The sequence below is a fragment of the Periplaneta americana genome, chromosome 6 (genome assembly GCF_040183065.1).
Source record: "Periplaneta americana isolate PAMFEO1 chromosome 6, P.americana_PAMFEO1_priV1, whole genome shotgun sequence".
NCBI classification, from domain to species: domain Eukaryota; kingdom Metazoa; phylum Arthropoda; class Insecta; order Blattodea; family Blattidae; genus Periplaneta; species Periplaneta americana.
The window spans coordinates 12,134,112-12,155,384 of NC_091122.1; the positions used below are offsets into that span (position 1 = coordinate 12,134,112).

The following is a 21,273-nucleotide window of genomic DNA, read 5'->3' on the forward strand; positions in this document are numbered from 1 at the left end:
TTAACTATATTTTGTTCAGGCACCATACATCTCTTTACAAGTTCACCATCCGTGAAGGGTTTTAGTGCCTTAGCTATTCCCAACATACTACATAGGCTAAAGTGCTCCAATACATAGACTCTGAATTGTTCGACTCTCTTCAATGTTTGGCCGTCCATGAAGTGCTTTCAATTCTTGAAGCTGTAGTGCACGTTGCACCCCTGAAAAATTATTTTATTAAAATATCTATTTCTGCTGGAATAAAATCACCACAATAACAATAATAATAGGTCTAATAATAATAATAGGTCTAATAATAATAATAATAATAATAATAATAATAATAACGTTGGTATATGAAAATAGGATATATCACAGAAAACAGCTTACCTGTCACTTCGGCATGATCTGGGTAGCAGAGCCTATAATGTAGTTTTATGTTGCTCAGTAGTATTCCTGACAGTACCTTACAATATAGTAATCACTTTCCATTTTCACCGAACGTACAACAAAAATATTCTTCCTCCCACACTGTACGGAATGACCGTTTGCTTACAGAAGGTTTTGACTGTGTCATTGTCCCGCACTGTTCGTACGTTTACTAAGTACTTGAACTGCCTTCCGCAGTCATCCGTCGAGCTTCGAACGGGGAACAGCACGCTCTACATTCGAAGATTGTGATTACAGAACGTAATCGGGAGTCAGAGATTCAGCATACCTGCAGTACTGTATTAACAATAAGTGTTTTTACTCACGAACTGAGCTTTCCATGCGGACGTATTCATCATGCAGTGTATATTATACTGTCTACAGCACAATAGCGTACACTATACAGAATGAAGTTAAATTGAAAAATAATCATAATATGGATATTTAAACACAATTTTGAAAATGGTGGCCGTTCATTTCGATACAGGCTTCAGTTCTTTTCTGCACATTATCGCACTATAGACTATTGCATCTAATTCAAATTGCCAGTTTCGTCCTTCGTACTGGTAACTCATGTTGAAATAATTCTGTACCTACTCTACGTACTGTAAATTCAATCTTCACTTGTGCCCGACCCGAGAATATAAAATTACTCAGACTTGCTATCTACTGTCCGTCCAAGTGGTTATGCCGCAGGATTGTAGAAAGGGAGGAAATCACGTGACAGTTAATTACTTAACGAGGCCCTTTTATTTAAGTTACTTTATGCTCGACCATGCCGAAATGTAGTAATTATACACCTGGTAGCAGACCTTTAATGCATGTCATTAAAGTTCACCTACTCATTAAAGGTCAGGTCTTTCAGCCAATGACGACTCAGGTTACAACTGTTCAGCCAATGACAGGTCACCTTTCTACCGTTATAAAACCGCAAGTATCGATTATTCTCGGATATGCAATCGAAAGAGAATTAGCGAAAAGTCACGAAGGCTGGAAATCCAATACTGTCGCAGAAGGTTATGTTTTGTTACTATAATAATTAGCGTTAATTGTAAATAATATTCAAATAAATTCAATTTGTCATCTCGTTTTTCAATGTCTAATTTAATTTGAATGTTATCTCTATAGGTTCTTATGGCCTAGCAAGGTCAATGTGAACATCTGTTCCTCGGAAAAAATCAATACTTTCGCGTCTGCCAACATCTCACAACATACGGGACATTGGTCAAGGTCAGATACAAAGAAAATAATATCAAGTTAGAAATATAGTCGAGCATAAAAAGTCGTATGAAACTCGCCTATAATGGTAATTAAGAAGCTCGTATGAAAATTATGAAACTCGCTTGCGCTCGTTTCATAAATATCCATACTCGCTTCTTAATTACCTTCATTATAGGCTCGTTGCATAATGTACTATTAAACAACTGTATGGGTGAATATTACGTAGACGTCCAATTCCTAACAGAAATTAATGTTCCTAGAAAAGAGCTAAGACAGCTCAGCCACTAGCATTTACAGAGAGGCGAATAGAAGCAGGAAACCGGGATGCGACGTAGGCAAATGGAAAATGATGCAATATTGAAAGCTCTTTCGTCACTGGAAAACAGGAACATATTTCTGGAACGTACTGTTTACTATGACCGTAAGTCTACTATGCCTGTATATGCGGTCTTGGTTCTGTGTGGAGGACGGTTGAACTTCATTAGTAGAAGTGGTGGGAGTGAAGTACATTCAAAAACTCAGGTACAATAAAAATTGAAGTAAAAATAAAATGATGTCCCTGTAGTAGAGGTGAACAACGATCGAGAAAGCAAGACTAACAGCAGCGCCTTCAAAGCCGAAAACCCGCACGACAATGTTGTATACGTCGCATCGTTGACGTAAAGACTGCTTGTGAGTGTTTCGAGACGTCGAGATTGATCACTCCCGAGGTCCCGAACGTCAAGCAGCCTTGAATCGCCACAGTTGTTTATACCTGACTGAACTTGTATCTACTTTGGCAACTGTTATATATGTATAAACAATCAAGTAGCCTATTTGAAACATCATCTCTACCTTTCAGTGTATAATAATCCGTTCCCCAGTCTTTATTTAATTACTAGGCCCTTATTAAAAGGCGAGGAATTTTCTTTTCATATGTTTGAGATCAAGTGTGCAATCTCAAGTAAAAAGATATTAACGCTATGTTTTATGTTTCTTAGAAATGCAAATTTATTTGAGAATTGTTTTCTTATTTTTATTTATATAACCATAGGTAATATCATATAATACGAGTAGAACTAGAACATTTTGATAACTAAGATACTGTTCTGTTTTGTCTTTTTGTCTCATTTAAACATTTATAATGTCATTTATTTCAATGATGTATGTTATTCAAAGTTACGAAATCTTTCCACGCCGACCAAATGCTATTTCGAGAATGATGAGCGAAGCACACGAGAATGACGAGACGAGACTCGAAAGACAAATGAAACGGACACTGCGAGCGAGAGCGGCAGTTACTTTTGTAAGGAGCCAAGATTAGGAGTGCTATACAGTGTGTTCATTAGTACAGGGTGTTTGGTTTAGCCTTTGTTTTTCATAAAACAGTTCATCCATAGGGCCTCACAATATTATGTATATTTTATGTGGAGGTTGGGTTCCTATTGTCATATTTTCACCATTACTCCACTGCCATGATCTCTATGTTAACCTGTCAGTAGAAAAGTCTAGATAACAGTTTTTACACTAATGTATGCTATTGTCAACAAGCACAAAGCCATAGAAAATTTTACACTTCCTAATGTCATCCCAAGCTACATTTATACGATAAGACTAAATTCATAATTTTCTGCTCAAGGACAGGTCCTTAACTGCAAACCCAGCATTTTCCAATCCTTTTACCTTTCTCACCGTCTCCATACGATCCATATATCTTAATATTGTTTATAATCTGATATCTGCTTTTCCCCCAACATTTCCTTCCTTTTATCATTCCTTTCAATAGGTAGTTCTTTCTTAGGCAGTGACCCAGCCAATTCCTTTTTCTCTTCATGATCAGTTTCAGCATCATTCATAATGTCATAAATTCACCTACAGAATAGAAGGCGTGAGAAATTACGTACTTCTTTAATTGGCCCTAAATGAAGAGTTCAGACCCATAGTGGGCCAAGCGCCATTTATTACAAACGGAGAAACCAAGGGTTAAAGTTAAGTGAATACCACAGTTTAATGAAGATTGACATATCATTTAGTTTTAATGTATATTTCTTGCTATATGTTACCATTGAATTATGGTAATAACTTCATTTTAACCCTTGTTTTCTACGGTAAATGGCGCTTGGCCCACTATGGTTCTGAACCCTTAAAATAATCGTATGTTTTGAGTTTTATTTTTTTATATCCATAGGGGGGGGCTATTAAAAATTTTTATTACCATGTAACACACTCCTTTTTGATATCACGATAGGCTTGCCGATAGAGTATGGAAGTCATTTCTTGACGCGTATTTATATGCTATGAACTGTTGAATTAGTTACAAAGTTTTCGCGATTACATACGAGGAAGATTATTAATGAAAAACATACTGACAAGCCATGGGCATTATTTGTAGTTTTTAGAAAATGTCCCTACACGATTCCCTAGATTTGGTACCTACTATTATTCTAATTACTCTTTTTTGTAGTAGGAATACACTGTTACTGTCTGTAGAATTTCCCCAGAATATTATTCCAAAACTCTTCACCGAGTGGAAGTATGCAAAGTATATTGTTTTTATTAAGGTATTGATATTTTACTATCTTTTGCATAGATCTAATAGCAAAACATGCTGAATTTAGTTTAAGGGGAATTTCTTTAATATGATTTTTCCAATTTAACACATTAACTGTCGTCAAATATGATAATTGTGGTGCTGCAGTTAACGAAATAGGGTACAGGGTGTTTTCAGTCAGTTTCAACTTTAGTTATCGAAATACAGGGTGTTTTCAATCGGTTTCAACTTTAGTTAACGAAATACAGGGCGTTTTCAATCGATTTCAACTTCAGTTAACGAAATGCAGGGAGTTTTCAATCGATTTCAACTTTAGTTATCGGAATACAGGGTGTTTTCAATCGGTTTCAACTTTGAGGTTATCGTAGATTTGTTACAACTGGCGATACCCAGATGCTCTTTGTCCATATGAATTCGAGAATTCGTCATGTGAATGGCATTCTCCTTACAGTCAACGAAAATCTTGGAGGAAAGAGGTGGCCTACAGGTTGCTTATTAAAATTATTTTAACACATACATTTTTTGTGTCTGTAGGTGACTAAGATTCTTATCGACAAAAAAAAGAAGAAGGTGACAGGCGTGGAATATTACAAAGATGGCGAGAGGAAGGTTATACGAGTACGCAAAGAGGTCATCTTGAGCGCAGGCGCAGTACAATCGCCACAGATCCTTCTCTTGTCAGGCATCGGTCCTAGGAAGGAGCTGGAGAAAGTTGGTGAGTCCTGATTTTCCCTTTACAAAGATTAATTATTTAATGCAGCATGGACTTATGTCTAACCTCATATTTGATGCTTCTATTTTAGACAATGAATTAATATAATTATACAGGGTGTTAAAAAAGTGTCCAACATTATGCGAGGTAGTAGAACTCACCAAAATAATTTTAAAAGTGTAATCAACGTGTGTGCTGAAATTAATTTTTCCCGTATAACTTGATATTTGATACTTCTATTTTAGACAATGAATTAATATAATTATACAGGGTGTTAAAATGTGTCCAACATTATGCGAGGTGGTAGAACTCATCAAAATAATTTTAAAAGTGTAATAAACGTGTGTGCTGAAATTAATTTTTCCCGAGATATTAAAACTTATTCATAGCAGAGGCTCGATGTGACTTCCATTCACCATAACACATCCTTCTGCTCGCCGTCTCAGGGAACCACGAAACCTGTCAAACATCCCTGGTTGGTCTCTGATGTGCTGACAGGCGTTTAAGACAAGCTCCTGCAGCGGTTTAACGTCTTCAATGGGTGTTGCATATACTAAGGCCTTTAAGTATTCCTATCACCAAAATTCCAAGCAATTAAGATCTGGGGAACGAGCAGGCCATGGTACAGAACCTCCCCGCTCAATCCATCGAAGATTAAATATCCGTTTTAGATGTTGTCAGAGGCTGTTATGGAAATGGGTTGGTGCTCCGTCATGCAAAAATCACATTTGTGGTAACTGGTGGTATGGCACTTCCTCCAGCAAGACGGGCAATTGGTTTGCTAAGAAACACCGATATTGAGAACCAGCTAATCTAGGCTAAAATGTGTGGCCCTATTAACTTGTCACCAATACATGAATTTTGAAGTACATTTTCGTAAAAACTACTACTTTTAGGACCCGTGTTTATTGAACTTTTTTCCATTGTTGTGATGCGTACTACCGTTCCTCAAAATATTAGACTTTTTAACACCCTGTATACGTCTGAGTCTTCTTGCTATATACCGTAAGGGTGAAACCTAACCATTTCCCTTCTATTACTATATATGATAATGGGTTATGGTTATTTTCTAGTTGTCAGGTTAAATTTTCTTTTACCAACTTTGTTTCGTATGTTGACAGGATCGTTTGCCTTTGAACAAGCTGCCAATATTCATGATACGAAAGTTACTAGCGAATGTTGCGTCGCTCTAATTTCCGGCAGCCAATCGCGTTGCAGGTCGGCTACATTTAAACGTGTGCGTCTTGTGATTCGCTTATGAAGACGGTATTCATTTCTTAATGCTCGATAAATACTTAATATAATCGCCCACCATTTTGGCTCTCTCGTTGGCGTTCGCAGAAAGCACACAGGACGTTATTTGCCGCCCAATTATTTGCTGAATTACAGTGCGTTTGATTTATTATCATAGGAGCTACGACATGATAATGTTTAACGGTGTGGCAAATAGGTTCCTCGTATGGTAGCTCGGCAACGAAAGAACAAAAATGGCGAACGATACTACCTACCTAGACTTTATGGAGCCTTCACTTCCTAAGATGTAAGCAAAGAGGAGGAGTCACGCCGGAAATAACAGCGTCGCGACTATAGTTGAAGTTGTAAGCAACACCTGAAATTTAGTCTTAAATGAACCAGTCATAGGCCTACATGTCCACATCTGTTGAATAACGGCTAGCGCGTCTGGCCGCGAAACCAGGTGCCTGAGTTCGATTCTCGGTTGGGGCAAGTTACCTGGTTGAGGTTTTTTCTGGGGTTTTCCCTTAACCAAATATGAGCAAATGCTGGGTAACTTTCGGTACTGGACCCCGGACTCATTTCACCGGCATTATCACCTTCATCTCATTCAGACGCTAAATAACCTAAGATGTTGATAAAGCGTCGTAAAATAACCTTCTGACCTACTACTCGGCCTACATTTTGTTTCTTCAGTCTATATTGTGTTTATTCATTTTCAAAATAACTACTGAATAATTTTTTGACTGGTACTTTCAGCTACAACTTGCAAACCTAATAATGTTATTTGGGATGATAATGATAAACTCTTATTTTTTTAGAGTAATATTCAATTATATTTCATATTTTGCACATAATCTACTTTTAAAAAATTGCCATTACTATTTAAAAGAGAAAGATACATTTTACATAGTAAAATTACATAACACAACTGAAAAAACGTCGTTCCACAATAAAACACAGTGATAAATTAATACAGGGTGTTAACGATATGAACTGCCAAAAATACTAGCAGTAGAGCATAAATGACTGAAGAAAAAAAGTGAAATGTTCTTTTTCTGTAACTGTCATGGATTTTCCGAAAAAAAAAAATGTTTTTGTCAGACTAATCTTAAAAAAAAAAAAAAAATAGCACAGACTCATAATTTAGGCCATTTTGCCTTGTATGTACGCTGAAGCAGTCGTTTGTTATTCTATTGTGTTTTGTTTGTATTGGGCGCAAGGTCATTGACAATGGTATTCACGTTCAATCGAAATGTAAACAAATAATTAAACTACTATCAATCTTAAAAACATGGTATTTTACAAATTAAAATAAAATTATAAGAAATAATTAAATTCCACTAGATATCTGTTCAGTAGACCGATATGAACTGCCTGTATAATTTTGGTAGTTCATATTGTTGACACTCTGTATAATAATTATTAGTGAAACGAATTTCTGCAATAAACTATTCTTAAAAACAATTCCATTTTCTGGTTATTTTACGTCAAGAAACGAAGCCTAGGCTACATACTGATAATACGATATGCAACTACTACAGGGAGTAGGGGAGTAGTGGGTACAGTGAGACACAAAATATTAAGACATATGTATTCAAGTGAAATTTCAAGTATTTTTAAAATCAAGTGCAATAGAAATATACATTAAAACATGGAGTATAATAATACATAAACAGAAATGTTAATAGATAAAGGACATAATATACAATGCGTGTTTGTAAAAAAAAATGCAAATGTCTCACTGTTCCCATTCAGGAGGGTACAGTGAGACACCAGTGTCTATTAACGGACATTGAAATGATTTACATTTATTTCAAAAGAAAAGAAAGCTTGCTGTCTCTTTATCTTGCCATGATCTGTAGACTTATTTAGAATCATTTTGATGTCTGACTTCGAAACCATTGAAACATCTGGAACATTTGGAAAAGTGAATTTTCCATGACTTTACAAACTTTTGCGAAAAAAATAAAATGCATTTTTGGTGACAACAAAGCTTATAATTATAATAATTTAATTTAATTCTTTATTATTTTTTAATATTTTCTTAAATGTTGTGAATAATTTTTTTTATTTAAGAAATCATTAAAATGTAATGTATCCATTATTTTAAGCTATAGTTCTAAAATTGGTTACTAGTATGTTCATTTTTAATATTAGTTACTGGTATATATAATATAATTACAGTTTGTTTTTGCAAATCATTGGTACATGGGGAACAGTGAGACGTCTCAGTGTACCCTTCAATGGCATGTCTCACTGTTCCCTCTACGCATAGTTCGTTTAAAAATGGCGCCATCACTTCAAAATCGAAACAAGAAAGACGAAACTTTGCCAAACATAACGTCAAATACCATAGTATTAGGTAACAAAACATTCATATTTCTATTTCAAATGTATATCCAATATAACCTTCATTAAACACAAGCCAAAATTTTACTTCTAGAGTGAAAAATTACGAATTATTTTTTCATCACTCACCTTTATAACTAGAATCTAATCGAGTATGAAAATACTGTTACTTTACTCATGCAACATGCAACTCCACTGTTACAAACATTTCAACATCAAAATTTACCATCTAATAAAAAATGTCTCACTGTACCCACTTCTCCCCTAGTCAGTGATGACATTATTGTAGTAGCAGGAATGGTGAAATAAGTGTCTTTGGGAAGCCTGTGTAAGTATTTCTAATTGCTGTCTTTCTCTATTGCGCAGGCGTGGATGTAATACACAACTCGCCCTGGGTGGGCAAGAACCTGATGAACCACGTGTCCTACAGCGTCAACTTCAGGGTGCACAACGCGTCTGATCACGTGGACTTCAGCATGGATACTTTGTCGCAATACCTAAACAACCGCAATGGCCCTCTGTCGTCCACGGGCATGTCCCAGGTGCGTATTAAGATACCTTAAAATACAGGGTGGGCCAAAGAAACGAGAGATTTTAAAACAGTGAAGTGGAAATTCAGATATTGTATTAAATTAACTTTTATTATATAATATAAAATAATATGCCATTTAAAACCACTACTACTTGAAAATGACATCCTTCAAATGCCCTCCATCAACGTGCATACATTTTTTAAGTTTCTTATTACATTTTGCAACATTTCGACTGTGAAGTTTGAAATTTCTTCACGAATTGCTGTCTTCAGTTGTTCAATGTTTCGCGGTTTGTTTGTATATACCTTAATTTTTAGACACTCCGTATAAAGAAATCACATGCATTTAAATCGGGGGATCGTGAAGGCCAGAGTATGTCTCCATTTCTCGATATGACATGATTCCCAAACAAATTTCACATTTCCGTCATAATGGCTGCAGTATATATTGTTGCACCGTCTTGCTGAAATCACGTTGCTCTGTTGATACGAAAATTTCTTCTTCTCAATTGACCACTTAAACAATTTTGAACCATTATCACATAACGAGCTGCATTAACAGTTTGTGCACGACCATTGGCATCCTCAAAGAAATATGGCCAAATAATTGCTTTGAAAGTGACTTTAGTGTTGAGCCTGTTTCTTCTTAAATTGCTAACCCTGGTCGCATGTAAAGAGAGCACAGAATCATGACGACGGAGTTGAAAATGGGGGTGAAACTTCCTACGAGCGGATTCTGCGCATTGACCATTTAGATAATAAGATTTTACAGCAAATGCTCTTTTCTTACCAATCCAATACTCTGTGCAATTTACGTACCTCAGCTCACGTAAACTTGAGGCAATTTACGTAGCTTTTTGATCTAGGGAGGGAATTAACAGTCTGCGATTTTGTCTTCAAAATATAGGATACGTTTTCTCAGAAAACTTCGATGCCCCCCTTTCTCATATTTTTCAACATTGTTCCTCTACAGTCGTATTAATCCGCGCTGACTGCAAGAAGTAGTGCAGAAACTTATACTAGCAATAATTCTTTCCTTAGGTGACTGGACTTATACGCTCCAAGTATGCCGATCCTAACGTAAAGGACCTGCAAGACATTCAGATGTTCTTCCAAGGTTTCCTTGGCAACTGCTCTGTGACGGGAGAGGACGACGAGCTGCTGACCACTGGCAAGACACGCTACGTTACGTTTACCCCGACCCTTCTGGTACCCCAAAGCCGTGGACACATCAAGCTCCGAAGTAAAAATCCTTTTGCCCATCCCAGAATAGAACTGAACTACCTCAGCTACCAGAGGGAAGTCGACATCCTCATCGATGGTGTCGGGTACGTCTAGTGTGGTATACCTGGTGAACCATAAGTCACGTCATTAATTTTTGTTGAATAACTGCTATAGAAGAAGGGAGACAAGACTAACTGTAGTAATTTTCGAGAAATATCACTTTTGTTGACGTCGTACAAAATTTTGTCCAATATTATTTTCAGAAATTATTGGGGATCATCAGTGTGGTTTTAGGCGTAATAGATCAACTATTAATAAGATATTTTGTATTCGACAGATAATGGAGAAAAAATGGGAGTATAAGTGTACAGTACATCAGTTATTCATAGATTTTAAAAAGGCGTATGACTCGGTTAAGAGAGAAGTTTTATATAATACTCTTATTGAATTTGGTATTCCCAAGAAACTAGTTCGATTAATTAAAATGTGTCTCAGTGGAACGTACAGCAGAGTTCGTATAGGTCAGTTTCTGTCAGATACGTTTCCAATTCACTGTGGGCTAAAGCAAGGAGATGCACTATCACCTTTAGCGTTGCTCTAGAGTATGCCATTAGGAAAGTCCAGGATAACAGAGAGGGTTTGGAATTGAACGGGTTACATCAGTTGCTTGTCCGAATTCTGTATAAGTCTTGTGTAAAAAATATACACGCTTTATTAGTAAGACAGCAAATGTATAAAGAGAAGCTGCAACAGTATTTTGTTTCAACCAATAGAAACAGTTACTTCCCACTTCAAAGTAGTTAACCTGTAAGGTTACATAAGGCAAATTACATTTTCACAACTGTCTTTAAAAGTAATTGTTTATCTTTACATTTCTTGTTCTCTACTCCATCGATTTAACGTACACGAAAGCTGTAGTACATATCTCCAGACAATCTTTAACAGCGTTGTCATGGTTACGTATATTTTTAAATTGTCCCACGGAGCATTTCTTCGGAATTTCTGCAATTTTAAGGCAGAGGATGGTTAAATGTGGCGAAAACCAAGTAAATTTTCAGCTTTTTTTTTTCTTTAAATATTCTTTGATCTGTGAAAAACACATTATATAAAATTTAGTGCACATTTATGGCCACATCACCTGATGTGATGCCATTTCTAAAGCCCTGGTGTACAGGGTTCTTAAATGACACTGAACTTTGATAGCAATTTACCGTAACTTAATTTGTTTTGTTTTATTCCCTACAAAAAATATAATATCGTCGGAATTATTAAAGCTTAAAGTATGATATTTGGTACAAACATTCTCTAGACTATTAAGAAACATTCCTCTGGAATAGAAATTTATTATTTTGTTACATTTTAAAAATATACCTCCATATTTACATGAAAGTACCTCTAAAATTAATTCTCAAACTGCAATAATTGTTTATATTAAAATTTTGAAAGTCAATCTGGAAATTTTGCCAAAGAAATTTTAAAGGACGTGCTTTTAGGAGTAAAGTCGACCTGGTTGGCGAGTTGGTATAGCGCTGGCCTTCTATGCCCAAGTTTGCGGGTTCGATCCCGGGCCAGGTCGATGGCATTTAAGTGTGCTTAAATGCGACAGGCTCATGTTAGTAGATTTACTGGCATGTAAAAGAACTCCTGCGGGACAAAATTCCGGCACATCCGGCGACGCTGATATAACCTCTGCAGTTTCGAGCGTCGCTAAATAAAAAACTATATATATATATATATATATATATATATATATATATATATATATATGAGTAAACTGTTGCATAAATTTTGAAATCATTTAAAAAAAGATTGAGACATATCCATTTTAGTGAATTACTGTATAGGCCTATTATTTTTTCAAAATATGAGCCCCATTTTTTCAAAATCTAACTTGGATTTTAAGTTGTTTCAGCAACGATATTTCTATAAACAAAAAAGGTGTATGAATTAGGAAAAAAATCAAATTTAACCATTCTCTTCCCTTAAAAGGAAAAATAACAAAATTCGTTCAATTACTTGTTACCACAATTCACTGCTGTCAAACTGACTGATGGTACTGGAAATTCGGTCGATAGTTCTTCACTAAAACGATTCATTTGAAACTTTTTTTTTCGAAACGTAAACAAAAACAGGCAAAGTATTAAACTCTTCTGTTTGATAGCTATATCTCGGAAGATTAATTTCCTGAAATTAATGACATGATTTACGGTTAACTCTGTAACTTTCAAGTGACGTCCAACGAACACAGTCGAAAGCATCGTTAAATAAATTACCATAAATGCTAAAATGCTTTCTTCTGTCAGAGTAGTAGTAAATGATTTTGGTGGTTGTCTAGTTACGGCACTGTTTCAGCCGAGAAATTACTTATTTCTCTTCCTTCATCGCAGTGTTTTATTTATCTCCAAGGTAACCGAAATTTTACTGACCGTGCATTTTATTTCTGTTTAATAGGAAAGCGATCGAGCTGTCTAATACGAAAGCCATGAAATATCTGCAACTGGAACTCGATCGAACACCCGTACACGGATGCGAGAAGCACAAATTCGGCACCAACGATTATTGGGAGTGCGCTATCAGGTACAACACCAACGCAGAGAACCACCAGGCGGGAACCTGCGTAATGGGGCCCTCTCCCAAAACGTCTGTGGTGGACCCCACTCTCAAAGTTCACGGCATTAAAGGCTTGCGTGTCGTAGACGCCTCCATCATGCCTAACGTCACTAGGGGCAACCTGAACGGACCTATTATCATGGTGGCCGAAAAGGGATCCGATCTCGTCAAAGCAGATTGGATAAATTAGATTGGAACCTACGAAACTGCGTAAAAACACAGGAGTTGATGGAAAAAGCATGTAAGTTTGTTTACAGAAGTACATATGACAGTAGGACACGAGTTATTATCATTTTACATTATTTTAAATTTCAGACATTGAAATTATAATCTCTTTAATTATACAGTGTGTGGCAAAAATCGCCTGACCGTAATTTCAAGTAAAAAATATAAACGAAAACTTTGACATTTATTTTTCATGATTTTGTTACAAAAATTATTCTTTTTACATTACATTTACAAAATGCTAACCTCTTTGATCAATATAGATGTGACAGGGATGTAAAGTGACGAACACAACTTCTTATTTGAATCAATAATTAAAAAAGAATTGTACTAAAATTTTAAGTTGTTCAATATCTTATTATCTCTGTGCATACACCTCGTTCTTCACTATTCCCCACGAGGAAAAATCACATGGCGTTATGTCACATGGCCATTCTAGAGTTTCACATCGACCAATCCATTTTTGAAAATGAGTATTCGGGTGGCAGGGGGTGGCATTTTGAAAATAGTCGCCAGACCTTTAAAAGTAGTAGGCGGTGGCTAAATATAGGAAAGAATGTTAAAAAAATTAATGTAAAAGGTAATTATTTATGTAAAAAAAACAAACAAAAATATTAATTTTGGCAAAAAATTCAGCCCTAGTAGTGTCTCTTAAATAAATTAATAATAATAATAATAATGATAATAATAATAATAATAATAATAATAATAATAATAATAATAATATGCAAGTTATTGACAAAAATGAGAGGAAGAAACGTAATCATATTTTTTTAAAATAAATTTCCTAAATTAAGTTTTCACCTTAAAATTATCAAGATCAATTATCTAGTGGACTTCGTATACGACAAAGAAACAAACTACAAGAGAATTTAATAAAAAGTAAAAACCGATGAAGAATATATGGCGATTCATACATTTATATTACTATTAATTTATAAATTTCACCGATTTTCGAACAACATATATAGGTGAAAAGATTACCAAAAGATATGTCAACAAACAAACTTACAGCTTTCATCACCAATCTCCTAAAACTTATAAATAAAACTTTCTATTTTAATGAATTACAACTCAATAGTGTGAATGAAGATTAAGATAAAATCTGTTCCTTAGAACGTATCTATCACCATGGATACTACATTTTCCGAGAACATTATTGCCGATTCAATTGAAATTTTAAATCACCACATTTATAAAAAATATTTAAATTAGCGAAACAGATTATCATATGATGTAAACACTAAACGAGTATGTATTTATTATATCTATTGCCCAAAATGATTGACCATGCCGGCTGTGTTTTAAGACAACTTATTAAACACAAACACCTTCATTTGTTTCATTGAATCAATAAAATGTTTTTCTTTTCTTAGTTGAAATGGCAGTTGTTTCAATAATTCTAATCTTGGCAACGAAGTTAGAGCTTGAGACTGTTAGTCTTTTGTTTCACTGGAATGACATTGAATTACTTGTAATTTATGTAATTTCTGTAGACAGTTTACTTGGATGACATGAGAAATGTATTCGAATATTTGGAATATCATGGTGGTTAGATATAATATTAAACATTGTTAAATATTAACTTCTTGTTTCACTGGATTTTTTAAACTTTACAGTGAATTAATGTAGTTATTCTTAAGAAAACAGTAGCCTACTATAATTGAGTGTGCGGTTAATAGATTTCTGAACTCAGTACCTTGTGAACGAGTGCCATAAGTGGTAACAACAATGCCACAAACTGTAGAAAATAAATATAACTAATATAAAAGATTTCAGAAGAAATATTGCTATTGGTAATTACAATGAAAAATCAACTAATGTAATAATCTGCATTTTGCAACTATCTGAAAGATAAGGAAATACGAAAGCTTAAGATAGATGGATATATAAGTACAAATTTCGTAACTTAAAGAGACATTAAGTTCAACAGAACACTATCTTCATTTCAACGACTACATTTAGGTTGAGTTAGCAAGAAATAAAAAAAGAGACTTGCAGATCTATTTTCTTTTTCGAAAAAAATCACAGGAAATATTGTTAAAATTAGGAGGGTTCATATTTGAATTAATGATACGACAAAACAATTTTTGTAGATAGGATTATGTCTCTCTCTTAGGACATCTTCGTGGTGCAATGATTTTTGATTGGGTTTTGAACCCGTTTTTATCCAGAGGTATATGTTCCTATAATATTTCAAATTATACGACAGTTTTACATAGTTACTGTACAGCTGTAATTAAGCACATTTATTATAACTTAATAATAATAATATTAGCAATCACTTATGTCTTACAAATAATAATTTATAATATATTTATCTTTTCTGCATCAACACGAAACAGTAATATTTATTGTTTTATATAGATTTAGACATACAATTATGATTAACAGTTGACTACTAGATCTTTGAGAATGGTTGCTAAGTTACAACTGTATTAGATGTGCATATGTAACTAAAATCATTATTGTACACTGAAAACAGTATATCAATAAATGTGCAAAATAGTAACACTGAATTATTATTGATTTAATACCCATTCTGTTCCTTTGCAAAGATCCACTACCTACGTTTGGGAGGCCATGGGCTAAATGGCCGTAAGTGTTTTGTTTTCCAGTATTTACTGAAATCTCCAATGCCAGAGCCTTCTTCAGTTACAAGCCGAGCTTAAAAAAAACTAAACTTAAAAAAATTAAAAGCAACGTGTTTTTATTGATGGTACAAGGATAAATAATTAAATAAATAAATAAGTAAATAAATAAACAAATAAATAAATAAATAAATAAATAAATAAATAAGTAATTAAGTAAGTAAATAAATAAATAAATAAATGTTATTTGTACCAAAAATAAATAATTCAGTAAAGCAATAATGACGTACCCTATTTCAATCAATCAACCAATATGCATCACGTAAACTGACAATATTTTGTCGCTTTATGTTATTTCAACTCTGACGTGAAAGATCTAGGATATCTACATTTTAATCTGATGCGATTATCTATCGTGCTTTCCTATAAATATTTCAGGTGCCTAAGAAGCCAGTTTTGGTTTCAATCACCGTAGCAATACTGTTATCCTGAATAAATTATTTACTGTAAAATTTTTCAAATATAATTTCAAATAAATATAACTAAAGAAAGCAAGTTAATAATATTGACTATGCAAATAAAATAAAAATGTAAACAAAGAAAACTACTGACTTATATTGAAATATGAGGGTGTGAATACAGTTAGGTCAAGTATAAAGATCTATGAAAAAGTGCAGAAACATATATTTTACATAATACGTAACAAAACACATCATTATATATTAAGTACTAGCCGTACCCGTGCGCTCCGCTGCACCCGTTAGAAATAAATATAAAGTAATTACATAATTAAAATAGGACGTTTGATCCAGGGAACATTCGTGTTTGATAGAAGGATAAATCGTTTATTATGTTACTTAATTTAAATTGTATTAAAAAAATTAAAATGCGATCATTTTGATCCAGAGACCACTCATTTGGTCATAAAAATTATTTTAGGAAATGCAGGAAACGAATGTACAGAATAGCCTATCACGTTTTCTGTGCATAAGAAGCTATTTTAATCTTACCTGTCCTCGATTCACTCACAAGTTACTGTAATAACATTATAGCATTATGTCCATCTAGAGAAACTACACTTTTCAATGGCGAATTAATAATTAATCACACAAATCGGTTAATTTAGCTTCCGATATTACTTCCTACAAACACAGAAACATTATCTGTAGGCTATGTTTCATAGCTTTCGATTGTTGTTGTCCAAGGCCCCTTATAGACGAAGTCATTTGTTTTTTATTTCATTACACCGTCTTAGATGGCGTTGTTATTGTAATTTTGAAACTCATTTATCTCATTAAATATCAGTCCTATGAAAATTTTCATAGAATAAAACTTATCGGAAATTATCTTTAAAGAAACTTTTGTTATGTAATATTTTTCACGAAAATTAATAAAAAGGGAGATATTTCGATTTATTTAATTAAAGCCCCTTTATAACCCCCCTTTTTTAAATAAAATATTTTGAATGCCATGTAGCCTAAATTCTAAATTACAACGAACTTAATTTATATTCCAATTTTCAAATAAATCGGTTTAGCCATTATAGCGTGAAAAGGTAACAAACATCTAGACAGACAGACATACAAACAAAAATAAAAAAAGCGATTTTTGGTTTCAGGGCGGTTAATTATATATGTTAGGACCAATTATTTTTGAAAAATCGAAAATTACCAGAAAAATTTCGGCTACAGATTTATTTTTTAGTATAGATGTGCCTGCTAGTGTAAGTCAGTGAATTTTAAATCCTATAAATACGAAGTGAAAAAAACATGTTTATAACTAATTACAAATAATAATAATAATAATAATAATAATGATAATAAACAAACCTTGAAAACCAACAGAATGGCGTGTGTATCTGCAAATTATAAATGGTTCTGACATACTTATAGCAGACATTCCGAATCTTTAACAAAACTGGAACATTTATAGGATCACAAACAGCCGTTTACAATTAACTTGAAAATCAACGGAGTAATTAATCTAAACTAATAATAGATCTGTAACCAAACTTTTTCTGGTAATTTTCGATTTTCCGAAAATAATTGGTATTAACATGTATAATTAACCATCCTGAGACTGAAAATCGTTTTTTTGTCTGGATGTTTGTTACCTTTTCACAACGGTAATGGCTGAACCGATTTATATAAAAACTGGAATATAAATTAAGTTCGTTCTAACTTAGATTTTAGGCTATATGTCATTCAAAATGCTGTATTTAAAAGGGGGGTTATAAGGGGGCCTGAATTAAATCGAAATATCTCGCTTATTATTGATTTTTATGAAAAATATTACATAAGAAAAGTTTCTTTAAAAACGATTTCCGATAAGGTTTATTCTATGCAAATTTTTGATAGGACTGATATTACTATGATGTACCCAAGTACATAATGATATGTCCGTGCAGGAATTCCGCATTACCATATTATCTGTTTTAAAATAACAATGCTTTTTATATCATTGCCGCCTCAGATACATATAATAAAGATAAATGTAATAGACGTCCTTAGGAAAAATAACAAATACAATAGAATTTCTGATATAGACAGTCTCATTTATTGACGCCAATTTCTAGCCCAGGCCAGTTTTCCAATCCCACACAGTCAGTAGAAGATCCATTGTAGCGAGCAGACAGTGTTAAGCTGTCCCGAGGCATTGCTCTGGGACTATTCGATATGAAATCGATCAGTAAAAAACCTCGCATTTTTTTATACTCTAATTTTTTCCCTATTTATACAAGGTGCTGAAAAGAATGCATTTTCAAAAATATACTATCGAAAGTCAAACGATTTTCGTATTGTTGAGCGACAAATTTAGCGTATTTTATAAAAACAAGCCTCTTTCAGCGCTCAGAACTCTGGAACCATTTACTGCAGAACATTGAACGGGAACTCATTTTCAAGCTGATATTTGGTAGGTTATGTTAAGAAGTAATCCTTATTTTTATTGTACACAGAGAGATAGATAATCTGATTTTACTTACTTTAAGGCTTTTTGACCATTTGTAAAAATGTAAAAAAATATTGAGAAAAAATCTTGCATTATTAAGAGGGATTCGGCATTGTTTGCTTAGTGGTACGGCAATAAGTTTCGAGGGTATTAAATAAATTATTTTCACACGCCCGGACTTGAACGGCGCAGTACCGCACGCACTGGCCGAGAGCTGAAGATAAGCGAGCGTTGGGCGTCATTTTACTCCTGTGTTTATGAAAACTGTGATAAAGCTAGCCCAGCCATGCGCTACTAGACGGAACATCAAAGTTTTGTCCCCTGGCCTTGCTTGTCTCGGCTAGCTCCCGCCTCACAGTCAGCTGGTTAGTTCAAGCGCGTACTATTTATTTTCTTTATTTGATATTTTCAATACTTTCTTATCAACATACCATCAGTAAAAAATATGTGTTTATTTGTACTTTCAATGCGGAATCTAACTATATATTTTTAAAATATTTTTTCCTTGGCAAAGGCGTCTTAATGAGGAAAAATCTAAATTTCTCCATTTACAAAAAAAGTAAGAAAATCTGTTTATATGTCAATATAAACTTTAATTTCTCAGCATCAAAATAAACCATGATTTTGATGATTGGGTGAAAGGGTTTCGGAGCTACAACAGTTTAAATTTGCTACTTTTATGAAAATACGATAAATTTAAATATTTTCTATTTAAAAACTATGAAGTTCTGATGCGTCAAACTTTGCACAAAGCATTGTATCACAGTTCTCTACGTACAAAAAAAGTTTCATAGTATTTAGAAATTGTAAGGTCAATTTTCTCTATATTTCGATCGATTTTTTTTTTTTTAAGTTTTATTTCAAAACAACAATGCTATTTGAACACTTTTTCCACTTGACAGATTAAATATATATCTAATTTCATTTCATTTATTTAATACTTTACACTTGAGCTACATTAGGCATTGCAGCCCGAAAGAGCAGAAGCTCGTGCTCGGGCGCCGTTCAGATCAGATCACATCAGATCAGATTTGAGATGGAATAGCTCTCTGAGACTACAAAGCAAAACAAAGGATATGACGAGAATCAAAACCAGGATCCTGCAAGGAAAAGACGTTAACAGACAGTTACAGGTGAGTGTACAAGTAAGCCATTACGTAAATTCAAACTAGGTTGCAGGAATTCGTATGGCATTCGCAAAACACACGTTCTTCGTTAGAACCAGTTTGTGTCGTCAGTCTCTGCAATCCATTTCAATAATGATTATCTTCCAGTTGTTGTCGAGATAACACATATCGTATTAGGAAATAAGAACAAGGAAAATCACCCGGATATGCCCTATCTCGTCGGGAGTCTTGATATAGCAAAGCGTTCAATACTGTATTGCGTGTTTTTTTTTTTATAAGAAAGAGGGAAATTTCTACGTGCGAATGATATATCAAGGACGAGTCATATCTCCATAGCAACAAGAAATATCTGCATTCAACTGTACATAAGCAACGAGATATCTTGGCATGAATCTCGTAACACTGAAAGAGAAATAATACGCGGTGTCCAGCTGTTGACGTAGGGGTTCACTTTCTTAAGGGTATATGTACGTGAACGAACACAATTGAGGGGCGTTTTCACAAAACTCGTTATCTACATTTTTTTCGATTTTGAGGTTTTAGCGTATCCTTATGTTTTTGGGTCAGGAGAATCCAATGGTGCTATCAGAATTAAGCTAAAGTTGGTAGGTATATCAGTAAATTGATCTTGAAATAAAAGAGATTTTTCAAAACTCGGTATCTACAGTTGTGTGTTTTAGAAAAGAGTTGTCTTGAAAAAAAGATGATTTTGTAGATACCGAGTTTTGTGAAAACGCCCCTATTATTACCAGAAAATGCAGGCTCTAAATTTCTAAAAATTTTATAAGGAAATTAACTCACAATTGGATAAAAAAATAAAAGGTACCACAACAAGAATTATTAGAACTTGAATATCTGATAAAAGTATAAAAAGGTTACTAATAATATTTTTAAGAATTAAATTTTTACTTTCAATTAAATTTTCCTAAATTTTTAAAATTTTCACACATATTATTTCATAACTCCACAACCATTAGAGATAGAATTCTGAAATTTTGTACACTGATTTAACATGCATTTATGCAAAAGGTAGACTACAATAATGCCCATTTCTTTGAAAATAGAAAAATTAGGTCACAAAACATTATGTAAATTTTAATATATTTTATATAGGACAAATAAAACATTAATTGTATTAAAATAAACAACTCTACATGTCTGAGAGTAGTCTACTTTTCAGAAACAGGTATTTATTACATTCAGGAAAAATATCAAAGATGTCAGAGAGATCTTAACAATGTTATGGTTACCAAATGTAACTGCAGAATTTACTTGTTTTTTTTTTTCATACTCTGATAAAACTGGTTTGAAAAATATTATTAGTAACCTTTTCTTACGCTTTTATCAGATATTTAAGTTCCAATAAGTCTTGTTGTTGTACCTCGTAATTTTTTCCCAATTGTGAGTTCATTTCCTTATAAAATTTTAGAAATTTAGAGCCTGCATTTTCTGATAATATTTGTGGTCGTTTACATACATATACCCTTAATACGATTATTATTATTATTATTATTATTATTATTATTATTACTAGCCGTACCCGTGCGCTCCGCTGCACC

General features: G+C 33.7%; 2 protein-coding genes across 3 annotated transcripts in view; one reads left to right on the forward strand and one right to left on the reverse strand.

Annotated features, from left to right (window-relative positions):
* The window catches only part of LOC138700999 (glucose dehydrogenase [FAD, quinone]-like), a 35,745-nt gene extending 20,186 nt beyond the window's left edge, over window positions 1-15,559 (forward strand). For both annotated transcript variants that reach the window (XM_069827476.1, XM_069827477.1), the window contains exons 6-9: window positions 4,694-4,874; window positions 8,823-8,998; window positions 10,030-10,316; window positions 12,664-15,559. In XM_069827476.1, coding sequence (XP_069683577.1) covers window positions 4,694-4,874; window positions 8,823-8,998; window positions 10,030-10,316; window positions 12,664-13,012 — 993 coding nt within the window. In that variant the 3' untranslated portion in view covers window positions 13,013-15,559. The remainder of the gene's footprint in view (window positions 1-4,693; window positions 4,875-8,822; window positions 8,999-10,029; window positions 10,317-12,663) is intronic.
* The window catches only part of LOC138700997 (gastrula zinc finger protein XlCGF26.1-like), a 194,247-nt gene that overhangs the window by 135,597 nt on the left and 37,377 nt on the right, over window positions 1-21,273 (reverse strand). The window lies entirely within an intron of this gene.